Genomic DNA, 12,249 nt, shown 5'->3' with positions numbered 1-12,249 from the left:
CGGTGATTAGAATCCAGTTCATAGGTATGGAACACATCATTTGCCTTGAGGTTGTCTATCAAAGCTTCAAGTGGAGTGCGTCCATTGAGATCCAAAAGTTTTTGTTTCTTGATCATGTTGTAGATGTCCTGGCTGGTTGACAAGTTAGTGGGATCGGATGCCTTCAAGGTGCGTAGAATGAGTCGTGGAGGAACACCTGCATTTGCAAGGTTAATAACAAAGTTGTGCTGTTCTGGTGCAAGTTTACGTGAAGCTGGTATCTCAGCAAGGTTTGTAGAAGGTTCATGATTGTTGTGCTGATCATTTTTAAATTCAATCTTCCACTGATGAGTGATTTCCACACGTCGAATTGTAGCAGACCAATTGCATCCCAGAAGTTGAGTTGAGGTGGATCGAACTGCACTGACGACTTGCTGAGGTGTTCCGCCATGAGAACAGGCAAAGACTCGTTTCTTTTGTCTCTTATGTTTATCAGAACAGGTGCGGGTGATTTTCAACCAGTAGCCTGATCCTTTGGCATAGTTCCGCAGTGCATCTTCAGCTTCTTGTAAGGATGGGTATATAACTTCGCCAAAATCCATTTTTGAGGTGTGGTGTGTTGTTAGATGATGACAAGAGTTTTGAAGTTGTGAGCTGTGGAGTTGGATGATATGGAGCTGGGAAAAAGTTGGATAGAGCTGAAGCTTTTTGGGTGAACTTCAAAAATTACAAAGATGGGAGCGTGGTTCAATCTGGCACTGTCACGACATGTGTCACCAGGCACTAAGCCTTTCACTAGCTGTGAATGGGAGGGGGGTGGTGGGGTTACTAGGGGGGGGTGGTGGGGATACCGGGATCCTATTTTTGTATATCAGATCTAAATTGTACTGAAACTAACTTTTGAATTAGGATTCTGCAGTATAGGACTAAATTTAGATACATTACTAACCTGGATCCTGCGCTGTCAGTAACACATAGTAAAATGGTGGAATTTCCTGCTCGACATCGTCCGCAAAGTACCGCATTGGGACTTCGACCTGGCCATGCTGACAGCAATTCCCGTAAGTTGAGCTTAACAGATTCCGATCTCTGAATGTTCTTTCAATAACCCATCTCAGTGCGCCACATCCAGAACACCGGTCTGTTGCGCGACCTATGTTGTGCGGGATTTCGTTACTGAAGCGTGTGCGGAGGTTAATTTCGCTACCCAACGGTTCGGATTGAATTGCGAGTCCCCTTCGAGGACGGTAATTGGGCATGATACAACTTTGGATTCCGAGCAGAAGAAATTGGAAAATTAGCAATCCCTTCTACATGCTATACAGTTCAGAATTAATTCCATAAGCGGAACAGTGCGAGTTAATTTAGTAATTTACTTCTTACCTTTAATGTTTCGTTCCAAAGGGTTGGTTACTATGATAAATCAACGTATATAATGTTGACAGTTGATTTGTGGTAATTCGTATTACTAAATACTTGCGAACTGAATATCCAAACGTTTCGAGATAACGGATCACTCTAGCAGGTTGGCCTTAGAGGTGATACTGTTGCTATGAACTACTTTAAGTGAAGTTTCTCGTTTGGGTTTTGACAGAGAATTATTTGAGCTGAGATTCAAATACTGAAAGCTCACCTTTTTACTAATATTCCAGCACAATGACGTAATTCAACTTCATGGTTGATACACATATTGCTTTAATCAATGATTTGTTGTAGTCTTTTAAGACTTGATTGTGAGTATCGTAGAGTCACCTAATTATCAAACTGGGGACAAAATATTTCTTAAGCAATGTCACGTCCGTGCGAAGTTACCGAAATTACCTCCCTAAATGAGATCTCACTTATTTGGTTAAGTAAATTTAACAATATTGGGCAGAAGATTTCTGCGTTACATTGCCTTGTACAATAATAATTGCTCGCAGAATTTGATGTGTGGATCGAGTCTTGATGTTTCTTAACTTATTTTTGAGCCACTTGAATTTGGACTGAGCTTAATGATTTGACAATTAATTTGGTCTTCAGTGTATGAATACAACTGTTGACAAATTATGCGATTTAGTTCCTCAATAATAAAGTCGAAACATTGCTAGGGCATATATAAGTATTGTTTCGCAAATCTTAGTCACAGGATAGGAAATAAGTACTGCCCTTATTACCCAAACATCAATATAGGTTAGTCTAGTTGTCCTCCAATACTCGATTTGTATGCTCAAAATTGTTATTTATTTGCTCACTACATCGAGGACATAGATGGTGATTAGTTAATAATGCATCAAGTTGTATATGAATTACTAAAAGATCTAAAAAGATAGTACAACGTCTCTTAATGTCATTTTGTAAGCAGTTGAAATTCAAAAAGCAATTGCATAACAATTTTAGTATTTTCAAAAGTGCATGAAACAATAACATCATAATTCGTAAAAGAGCTTAATATATGTTTTAAAATAATTTGGTGATGCGTGGAAAAAGAACAATGACTTGAATTGAAGAATTCACAATTCATACTGCTGGTTTTTTAATCTATAACGGTACACATGGTTGATATTAGTATAATAGTAGTAGAGATACTCACTAACGATGGAAGTGCTTACCCTCAAGATCGAATATAGGTAAATTATTCTGCTGAAGTCAAATCAAGAGTTTTTCCCTTCTTGTTTCCGCGCTTTGGAGCAACACGACTTCGTTTCTTCGTGGGCGGAGTCGGAACTGTGGATGAGTTACCCGTGTCCGGAGAGCTCTCTGAAGGCCCAGCCCCAGGTTGGGTAGACGCAGGCGAGAAAGAAGAAGGGCCGAAATCCGACGGCGGGAATCGAAGGTTCGGAGTTGTTTCAGAATCAGTATTTATAACTGGCGATTTGAATTGTGCATTCAAAGCTCGTGGTTGGAATCTGGTTAAGGGGTGTCTATTAGTATATAATATTTAGGTTCAAAAGTTGGAAGCAACTTACTTTACAGGTTTGTTTTGTGACAACAGAGGTTTTACATCTTCTTTCGCTGATCCATTAGACTTGACTCCGACATCGTATTCCTTGCCTCCCGTAGTCGGTGAAACTTTGCTCGCCTGCATGCATTGAGTCAGCGGAGTCTCTCGTACAATTGCATAAATACGGAAATAACTTACAATTACTATGTAGACAAAAGTCTTTTCGTCAAAATCTTTCAAAAAACCATGAAACTGGTACTCGCGCCCAACTTGCAAAATTTTTGGAGTTCCAGCTAAATTACGAGTGGGTGGAATGCGATATTGAACGGTGAATTGCTTGGGTTTTTTTGCCTACAAATGAGCAAGTATCAGCCATGGATTGAAATAATAAAATGGATGTTCTTACAATTGGGTGATAATCCGAATGTAAGACTGTGACAATGGTGACCATTTTCTCTCCATCCGCTGGATTAGGTAGGCAGCCATTAGTAATAGGCTCGCGGAAACTCTCAATAGCAGTAACGATCCCAACTCCGGTAACAGCAATTGAGTTGATTAAGCTACCGCTAAAGCTTTGGGAGGGACTAATTAATACTCTATCGGAGGCTTCAAAATATAGTACGTCTTTGTTAGTCTCATCTGTGTTGGTGGGAAAGAAACATCCCCTAAGGAAATAGATGTTGCCCGCCTCGAGCTTAAATTGAGCCTGGCTGAATCCTCGGAGCTCAATTTCGTAGCTCATTAGGCGGTCGCGATGAGCACCACCACCGCTAATAGAGGTAACGTAAGTTCTGTACTCTGCTCGCCACCCATTTTCTGGCGAAATCTGGTTTAAGCAGATGAGTTCAATGTTAGTAGAAGGAATTAGTCCCATTGAGGCTTTTGAAGTACCTTTTTCTCAATTTTGAAGTTTCCAGTTAGGTATAAACCGTGAGTCGTCGATTCGGCGGGATCAGCCATCCAAGATTAATAGTACCAAGGAAACCACTTGCTCTGAATTAACTTAATAAATAAAAACCAAGATCTGTTAATAATTACTATAGAAAGCAGAAAGCAACATTACTGCACGTTACCTTCAATATAAATAACTGCGAAGAGTATGTGGAAGTAATCGTTGTACTATAAATAATTTTGCAAATTGACTTGACGTTTGCAGATGGTCAATTAGATTGAATGATTGAATAATAGTAGTTGTTCGTGGGGAGCTGAAACAATCGTTATTATTGTTTGTACCGTGCACTTATATATAGTAGTTCTTTCAGGTGCTTTTGAGTGAATTCCAGAGTTGAGCGTGATGATGAATTTAGTGCATAACTAATGATATCCTATAATGATTTGCTGAATGTGGCTCGGATGATTAACCTCTCGTTTCTAATGCAATGATGTAGTTGTAAGATCAACGCGGGATCGCCCTGAAGTCGTGTCTTTGGGTGATAATAAGATCAATGAATGGTGACATCAGCTTCACTGTCGCTTATTAAATGTATATATATATACCTAATTTGGTAGATGTGGATGATGGTGAATATATTTCGAATCGGTGGAGGTTCTTATTAAAATTGCAAATGCCGATGAATCTAACTTTCAAATTTCATTTTGTAAATGTTAGTGTTTGGATAATTACTCGATGCTTAATTGACTTACATTTGTATGATTATATGCATATTTAGGATTGAGATCGTTGTATTGAAACAGATATATGTCCTCGATGGTCTGGTAATTCTTTCTTGAACTGTGTTGAAAAGAAATTCGGGAAACTCAGATTGAATGAGTCTTTCTCGTGGGTAGATTGTATTTGCTGCTAAGCGAAGGCGAATAATTGTTGAGTGATCATGCATAGTTTGGTGTCAGTAACGATGTCTACAGTTTTGATTTTGGACAATGCACAAATGGTCTTAAATTAAAACAAATAAAGTGGTGAGTGTTGAAGAATACTGAGTGCGGGTAATTTCGATTATACTTACGCAGCTATACCTGAAGGTTAGGATTCGTCGTAATGTCAATTGATATTTTCCGGGATCTCGGAAAGAAGGAGGTGATTTGGCTTTGAATGTTGAGTTGTCGGATGTCGCGAGATGGAGAATGACGCAAGCGTCGTGGTGAGTATATTTGTGCAAAGTTTCGAACTACTGAAAACGAGAAGTGGGGCTTGTAAGGAGGGGTGCTTACTCCTAGCGGGTGTGTCTTGTGAAATATCTTCAGCCCTAACCCTAATGCCTTCACTGTAAACCGTCACCCTTAAGGCCTAAGATTAACAGTTTCGAGGTATAGTACTCAAGTTCAGTTAGCTTAATCTTCAGCTGTTTAGGAAGTGTATCATCGTGCACAAAGCAAAGCTAGAATGCTCTTTTAATATTTTGGCATCAATGGCAGAATTCATGACTGACTTTGATTGCAGCTGTGATGCACAACACATCAACTTCATTTATAACATACATATTTCAGAATAACATTATGGGTCTGGAAAAGAAGAACAGAAAGTGTTGCGCGAGTAGCTAATGTATTTCATAGCTAATTAGAAAGCCGTCAAAATAACATTATAGTGTGTTGTGAGGAACTACTGAGTATCCAATGCACATGGGGTACGCCGTGTCGCTGTAATTCGATGCTGATGTAGTAATGAGCTACTTCTAATGGCATCCAAATTCTACGGTCTTGGCTTTGAGATTTCACAGCTGAGTCACAATTGTTCACAGCAATGCTAATGATGACTTGAGGAATGCATGAATTTACAATTTGGGCCCGACTGTCATAACTAATCACGCTGATACAGCCGCCTAAGCCAGTAACAAAGAAACAAATTGGCTTAGTTATATAGTTTTGATTAAAATTTTTTAGAGACATTTTAGGAATAAACGTACTGTTATTGTTTAACGAATCCAGCGCTACATCGTGGATTGCTCTGTGCGCGGCAAGCAGATTCGTAGCACCCGGGTTCGGTAACATACGTCTAGTGGAGTATTAAATGAACCCGGTATTAGATTTGTGACTGTACGGATTTATGAGTTTCAATACATTACTTACAGGTTGAGTCTTGAGGGTAACAATTGAAACCGGGCATAATCAGAATTGGCAGTGATACTGTTATTGAAGCTATGTTGGCTTAATGATGTAGTCATAGAATGGTCTAATAGCACTATTGTGAGTTCGGGCATTTTGTCTTTGAAAAAGATAATAGTAGAGTAATAACTCGAGTTTGATCTGGAGATGTTATATAGAATTTTGTGGAATTGATTGTATAATGCATGGTTTAGCTTCAGTATACTGGGTTCTGGATCAAATCCGGAATTAAATTGTGAAAGCGGTGGCATTGAAAAGGATGCAGGAGGAATTATTATGTATGAATAAGTCTTAATCAAGGAGTGAACACAATATTTATGTTGATGTATACCCCAGACACAAAAAGGGGACACTACGTCACTTGTGAAGTAATCTTCGAAGGGTAGAGTGTGATTTTTTTCATGTAGAGTTAAGTAAATCGTCTTGTGCGAATGCCATAATTAATGACCGGGTACATTCGGTATATGATCAGTGCGCAGAACTTAAAGCTTATCGCTGCCAGATGCATTTGCAATTCACATTGTTCTTGCAAGGGAACCATCGCGTAGTGTACATAAATTTCCGCGGTGTCCTTGTCGGAATTTGGGGTACAAGACGCTCAGCTGGCGTATGTGGGATTTGCATGTGAAATAGATACTAAGCATGGAAGTTGCTAGACGTATAAGTATTTTCAAATATATCTGATGAACCATCATAGTTGGAATTAATTGATTATTAAACTTGATCAAACAGCAATTCGCCACCAGATAGTCAAGTAATTAATTTTCGGAAACACCTCATAATAACTTGGAGGATCACAAATCAGGTAGTCAAGTTTATTGTTTTCAAGAGTATCATTACGGAAGGGCAAGAAGAAAACTCGTAGTTATCAAAAATATTCGTATGAGAGCAGCTATTGTCTTCATTACAAAAAAACAAAAGAGAAGTTTGAACTTTTCAAGAAAAATTGGGTTGGATTAGATTTGTTCATCGGAAGTGGTGGCACGCTTGATCATCTAATTGAGGGATGTAATGGATCTGCTTATTTAGGGTGGAGCGCATGTTGAGCAGCATAAGGCGCTCTCAAATTTCATGAAAGCATAATGATAGGACATCTGTGTGAGTCGTAGCGACATATACACTGCCAGGATTAAACACTGTCCCTAATGGAATAATGATCACTTTTGCATTAATTGCTTAGCATTTATATGGCCAAAATTAATTATCCCCAAAAAGCAACACATTATACCAATTAGGACAGTGTTTAATCCTGGCAGTGATAATTAGTTCATTTGGAGGTATTATCTGGGTTAGTTGTTATCTGAAATTTGATTTTTATATTTATATTGGGCAATGGAATGTAATTCTACCGAGTGCGAAACTTCGGCTGCTCGAAACATGGATTGCTTCTGCTAAAGGCAGCAATATGTTATCAATATGTGGATTTAAATTGAATTTGTCTATTTTGTTTGATTCGAGTGTTCTTGTTTAACTTGAATGATTACTTTGGTGTAGTATGTAGCGATATACGTATATCGTGCGGTACCGAACGGGCCCTAAGCCATGTCTGTTGCATCCACAAGTGCAAAGGTCCAACCATCTCTGCTGTGTGGACAAGTTGACAGGGCAACCGGAAAAGCTGCCTCATAAAATAAAATGTGGACAGGAATGTGTGATAACTCCTTTCAAGAGGTAGCAGTGTTTCCCACTTCCATGCTGGTAAAAAACCAGAGTGTAACCCAAATAAAGAACCTAAAGATCAATGAAAGCATCAGCATTTGTTCAATCAATGTATTGTGATTATACAGATAAGATTGACATGATTTTTGATGATTGTCACAAAATTACTTGACTGAATTGGGTTCTGAGTGCTGATGATGCCACCATCAAAAAGACCTTGCAAGGTTTTGTATCCAAGGAGCAATGTTCTGGTCAGTAATCCAGCCATGTTTAAATTCACATGGATGTTCCAACAATGTCTACGTTTGGCACCAGAAGAAAGGTTTGTTTGACTTTTCATGTGGACCACAATGATCTTTGAGCATGCACTAGGATCAAGACACCCATCTTTGCTGGTAGAAGCTATGGCCACTTGTAACTTGACAGCATTGACCTGGTCTCACTCATTACCCTGGTGTCTTTGAGATTGACTGTGGTGTTTTTTTCAAAGACAAACCAAAGCCTTGTTGTGAAGCTTTTGATTTTCAATCATGCTCACAGACGTTCTTTTGGGTACATTGGTTTGCAAAGATGATGAAGATTGATTGTGTTTGACATCTGTAGATTAAATCCAATTCAGTCACAGTTATAATAAAAGCATAGACAGAACTTACCTGGGTCAAGGAGCCTAGATATAGACATGGCTGCAATCTGGACTGCTTCAGACTCAATGTTCTCATCTAGCTGATTGAGCAACAACAAAGTTGAGTTTTGCCTTTGCCCAAAATTGCAGCCGCCTCCAATGCCTGGTCTTCTGGACAGTTGCCGGGTCTGTAAGCGCAGGTGACTTCATAATCTTTTGCAAGACTTTTGGATATATCTGGAGTTTTGTGAGATGAAGTTTAGAATTTATCGTGAGATTCTGAAGAATCTTGAGTAGACTTTTCTGCTAGAAAATGCGTATAGTATGAAAGGACACCTGAGGGCACAGGTTCTGAGTGAGACTACAGCTTTAACGCTAGTCTACATCAAGAACAAGATGAACTAACCTGTGAGCTCAAAAGAATCTGTGAAGAGCACACGTAAGAAGAAACTTTTAGAAAGATTGTAAAATAAACAGTTATGATTCTTTTTGACACACACCTGAGGGCACAGGTTCCAAGTGAGACTACAGCTTTAACGCTAGTCTACGTCAAGAACAAGATGAACTAACCTAACAACATCAGAGAACAATAATGAAAGAAATTTGATAAAAGTTATTAGAGAAACAGAATCTTGATAAAGAAGTTTGAAAAGATCTATCTACCTGCGAGCTCAAAAGAATTTGTGAAGAGAACATGTAAGACAAAACTTTTGGAAAGATTGTAAAATAAACAGTTACTAAGATGAGAGTGATGATATCAGCAACACAAGAGAGAAAAATAGATGTTGATGACTTTAGAGGAAAACTCACTGATTCTTTTTGACACAAAAAAAAGAAAGAGAGGGAAAGAAAATTACAAAAGAAATGAAAGACCCAAAAAGATTCCTCCATACCCCTTGCTTCACGTATTCCAAATTACCCCTTTGTTCATCTCTATTTTACTCACTCAGCAGTTTTTGATAAAACATGCCACATCCATGACTCTTACAACCACCACTAACAGCCTCTTCAATTACCACATAAGGGAAATGGTCTTTGACTACTTTACCAAGATAATATCTTAACACACCCCCTCAAAGAGCATTACCCTTAAAACCTCAACCCCAAACCCTTTCTAAGTGTTGATAATTGTTCTTTAGGAGAGCCTCAGTTAAAAGATCTGCTACCATCAATTGAGTCGGACAGTGCTTGACAAAAATATCTCCTCTTTTTACCACTTCTCTTATCCAATGATAATGAATCTCTGTGTGCTTGATTTGGGCACGAAAGATTTATGTTGACATTAAGTGAATAGCTCCCCTGTTATCACTCTGAAGCACAGTAGGATTTTTGTTGCGAAAATCAAACCTTGAAATCATGTTCCTCAGCCACAGCAACTCCTGACAAGCCTCCGTAATAGCTCTGTATCTAGCTTCTGTTGACGACAAAGCAACCATAGGCTGAAGACAATCCCTCCACAAGATGGGACCACCAGCTAGCACAAACACATACCCCGTAGTGGAACGACACGTGTTGACATCACCCTCCCAGTCAGCATTGCAGTGTGAAAATGGTCACTCAAAGCTTTGTTGTCCTGGTACCACTGTTGGAGTCTTGCCAGAGTACACCGTGCCACATTGATTGTATGACAAAGATACCTAAGAAAGTGCAGGCGGAATCCTAATGAATTTGTCCAGGGTTTTCCAAATGCTGGGACATGACTCCAACTGCATGAGCCATGTCAGGCCGAGTACATTGGGCCAAGTACATCAAAGAGCCCACCACACTCCTATAGGGAAGTTTAAGGGCCCGTTCGGCTGGAACCCAAAAACGGTTTTTGGTCAAAAGCACCACCAAAGCCAAAAACCGTTTTTGGGTCAAAACAGTTTTTGATTTTCATCAAAAACACAGGCGTTTGGTAACTTCGTTTGATCAAAAACAACAACCGTTTTTGATCAAAAAATCTTCAAGTTTGAAAAACAGCCCTGAGGCTGTTTTTGAGACCAAAAAGTGTTTTTGCCCTTATTTGCCCCTCCATTTCGATCTTTCTTTGACCTATTTGGTCGACTGTTCGGTAAATGAAAAAGCCGAATTTCGAGTTTTTCAATCCGCCCCTTGAACAAGGGGCAGATTGAAAAATCGTTTTTGTGTAACGAATTTTTGGAAAACCAGCCGAACGGGCCCTAATTTTAGCAAACTTTGAGCTTCCTCTTCAGTAGATTTAACTAATTTGGCATTCAGTGAACGTGGTGTTACTGCTGGTTTAGCCTTTGTCATATAAAATCTTTGAAGAACTGTTGAAGCATATTGTTGCTGAGACGTTGATCAAGTAAGCTTGTCAATCCTATGAATCTGAATCCTCACAGACGTATGAGCTATACCCAAGTCTTCCACTTCCCAATTGAAAGATATTTCAATCATCTGTGGCACCTGTATCAAATAACATGTAAGCCGGTCTTACAGTGTACCTTTTGAATAGCTGAGAAGCTGGAGTACAGTTGTTATCACCAAAGCCCTCTGACTGGCTCCCTGCAAGAACAATTGGGGCAGTTGACCCGGTACTTTGGTATTTTCTATGCCATGATGTTTCTTGAAAAGCCCATTTTTGGACTGTTCAGGTGTAGAGGAACCAAGAAATGGTACTCATGAACCTGTACAGCCACTTTTGCAAAAAGAAATTGATCTAAGACCCCAACCAGTCGGACCGCGGGCTGATTTGAGCCTGATGCAAGCCTAATATAGGCAGATTTCATGGCTTTACATAACTAGCTATGTACTTAACATCATAGTTAAGTCAGATTTATAGCATAAAAACCCACAAAAAATACAAAAGTTTGGTCAAAATTGGTGAAAACCCCCAAATTTTTGATTGTTTTGGTGAAATTAGGTGTTATTGGAACCCCCTGACCAGTCGGACCGGGGCCAGCCCCGGCCAAACCAGTCAGAGAGCTTTGGTGATAACAACTGTATAGTTCCAGAGCGCACAGATGCTCTGGAGTGCTACATTTGTACATCATAAGTCATTTTTTGTAAAACATTTTCAATGTTTTTCAGCTTAATGTGCTTAATCCGCATGAAAGCTTTACATGGATCCATCTTAAAAGAAAAACCTTTGAGAAAAAATCACCAGAGCACTCTGAGTATCCATAAGAGCGGGCTGCCAGCGCATCACAGCGCTCTCATTATCCTCACTCCTCCACAACCACACACTCAAACCACAAGTCAAAATCACACTCGACTTCAACTTCACCAGTGTCTGAACTATGGCTGTACCTCACAAAGAATGGCCCAAGATGATTTTTCCGGTGCAGTCCTGTGGTATCTTTGCCACTTGGACATTGATTCAGAGGTTGGTCAATTTTCAATCTGTCATTTGTCTTTGATGGGCATTGGTGCCAGATACTCTAAAGCCAAGTGCTCTAATTTCATTCTGAATCCATCGCTCTATCACTTGAATCAGAACTCTTGTATTTGTGTTAAGATCTTGTCTCACGGGGTTCACAGTTATGGAATGGAGGGAGTTCTACCAATCAACCAGGTTGTTATGTTGATTGTCGGATGAGGAATCTAATACACTGTGACGCAATACAAGTTATAGCTAATGATCATCTGTGATATGTGAGATTCCTTTCACTCGTGTTACATATGTGATTTGTAACAATTTGTTACAACATTAAATTTTTCTTACTGCTCAAATCAGAACTCTTGTATTTGTTTTAAAAATTCTATTTTTCTTGATGTGTGTCACCCCAAGCTTCTGAGGAGTCTTGATTTCAAGTTTCAACTACACTAGCAGATCAGTGGTAGGCGCCACATTCAACATATCAAATCATGTGGATTTCATCATTCTTCTATGTGAAACAATACCCACTAGAGAATAGGTGGGCCCTCCCGCCAATCCCCGACGCCAGCGCATTTTTGGTGCAAAATGCACTGCACTAGTAATTGGCGCTGTGAGGACTGCACTGCACTGAGAAAGTAGCGCAGTGGGGCAAAGATGGGGAGTCCCCGGTGCTGGAAACATAAA

At 39.5% G+C, this 12,249-nt stretch overlaps 2 protein-coding genes across 2 annotated transcripts; both read right to left on the bottom strand.

Moving 5' to 3' along the window:
• Positions 1-2,593: 2,593 nt before the first annotated feature.
• On the bottom strand, positions 2,594-3,862 carry MELLADRAFT_85583 (uncharacterized protein; the record flags this gene model as incomplete). The annotated part of the gene is made up of 5 exons (XM_007419260.1): positions 2,594-2,867; positions 2,928-3,040; positions 3,101-3,238; positions 3,309-3,728; positions 3,794-3,862. The coding sequence occupies 5 exons, from the start codon at positions 3,860-3,862 to the stop codon at positions 2,594-2,596; spliced, it is 1,014 nt and encodes a 337-aa protein (XP_007419322.1).
• A 537-nt stretch (positions 3,863-4,399) lies between these two features.
• On the bottom strand, positions 4,400-6,057 carry MELLADRAFT_114364 (uncharacterized protein; the record flags this gene model as incomplete). The annotated part of the gene is made up of 8 exons (XM_007419259.1): positions 4,400-4,483; positions 4,547-4,634; positions 4,867-4,876; positions 5,072-5,147; positions 5,290-5,300; positions 5,464-5,679; positions 5,764-5,852; positions 5,927-6,057. 8 exons carry the CDS (start codon positions 6,055-6,057, stop codon positions 4,400-4,402), a joined length of 705 nt encoding a protein of 234 aa, XP_007419321.1.
• Positions 6,058-12,249: the final 6,192 nt, after the last annotated feature.

This window comes from Melampsora larici-populina (assembly GCF_000204055.1).
Source record: "Melampsora larici-populina 98AG31 unplaced genomic scaffold MELLAscaffold_151, whole genome shotgun sequence".
NCBI lineage: Eukaryota > Fungi > Basidiomycota > Pucciniomycetes > Pucciniales > Melampsoraceae > Melampsora > Melampsora laricis-populina.
This window is presented reverse-complemented; position numbering and strand designations above follow the sequence as displayed.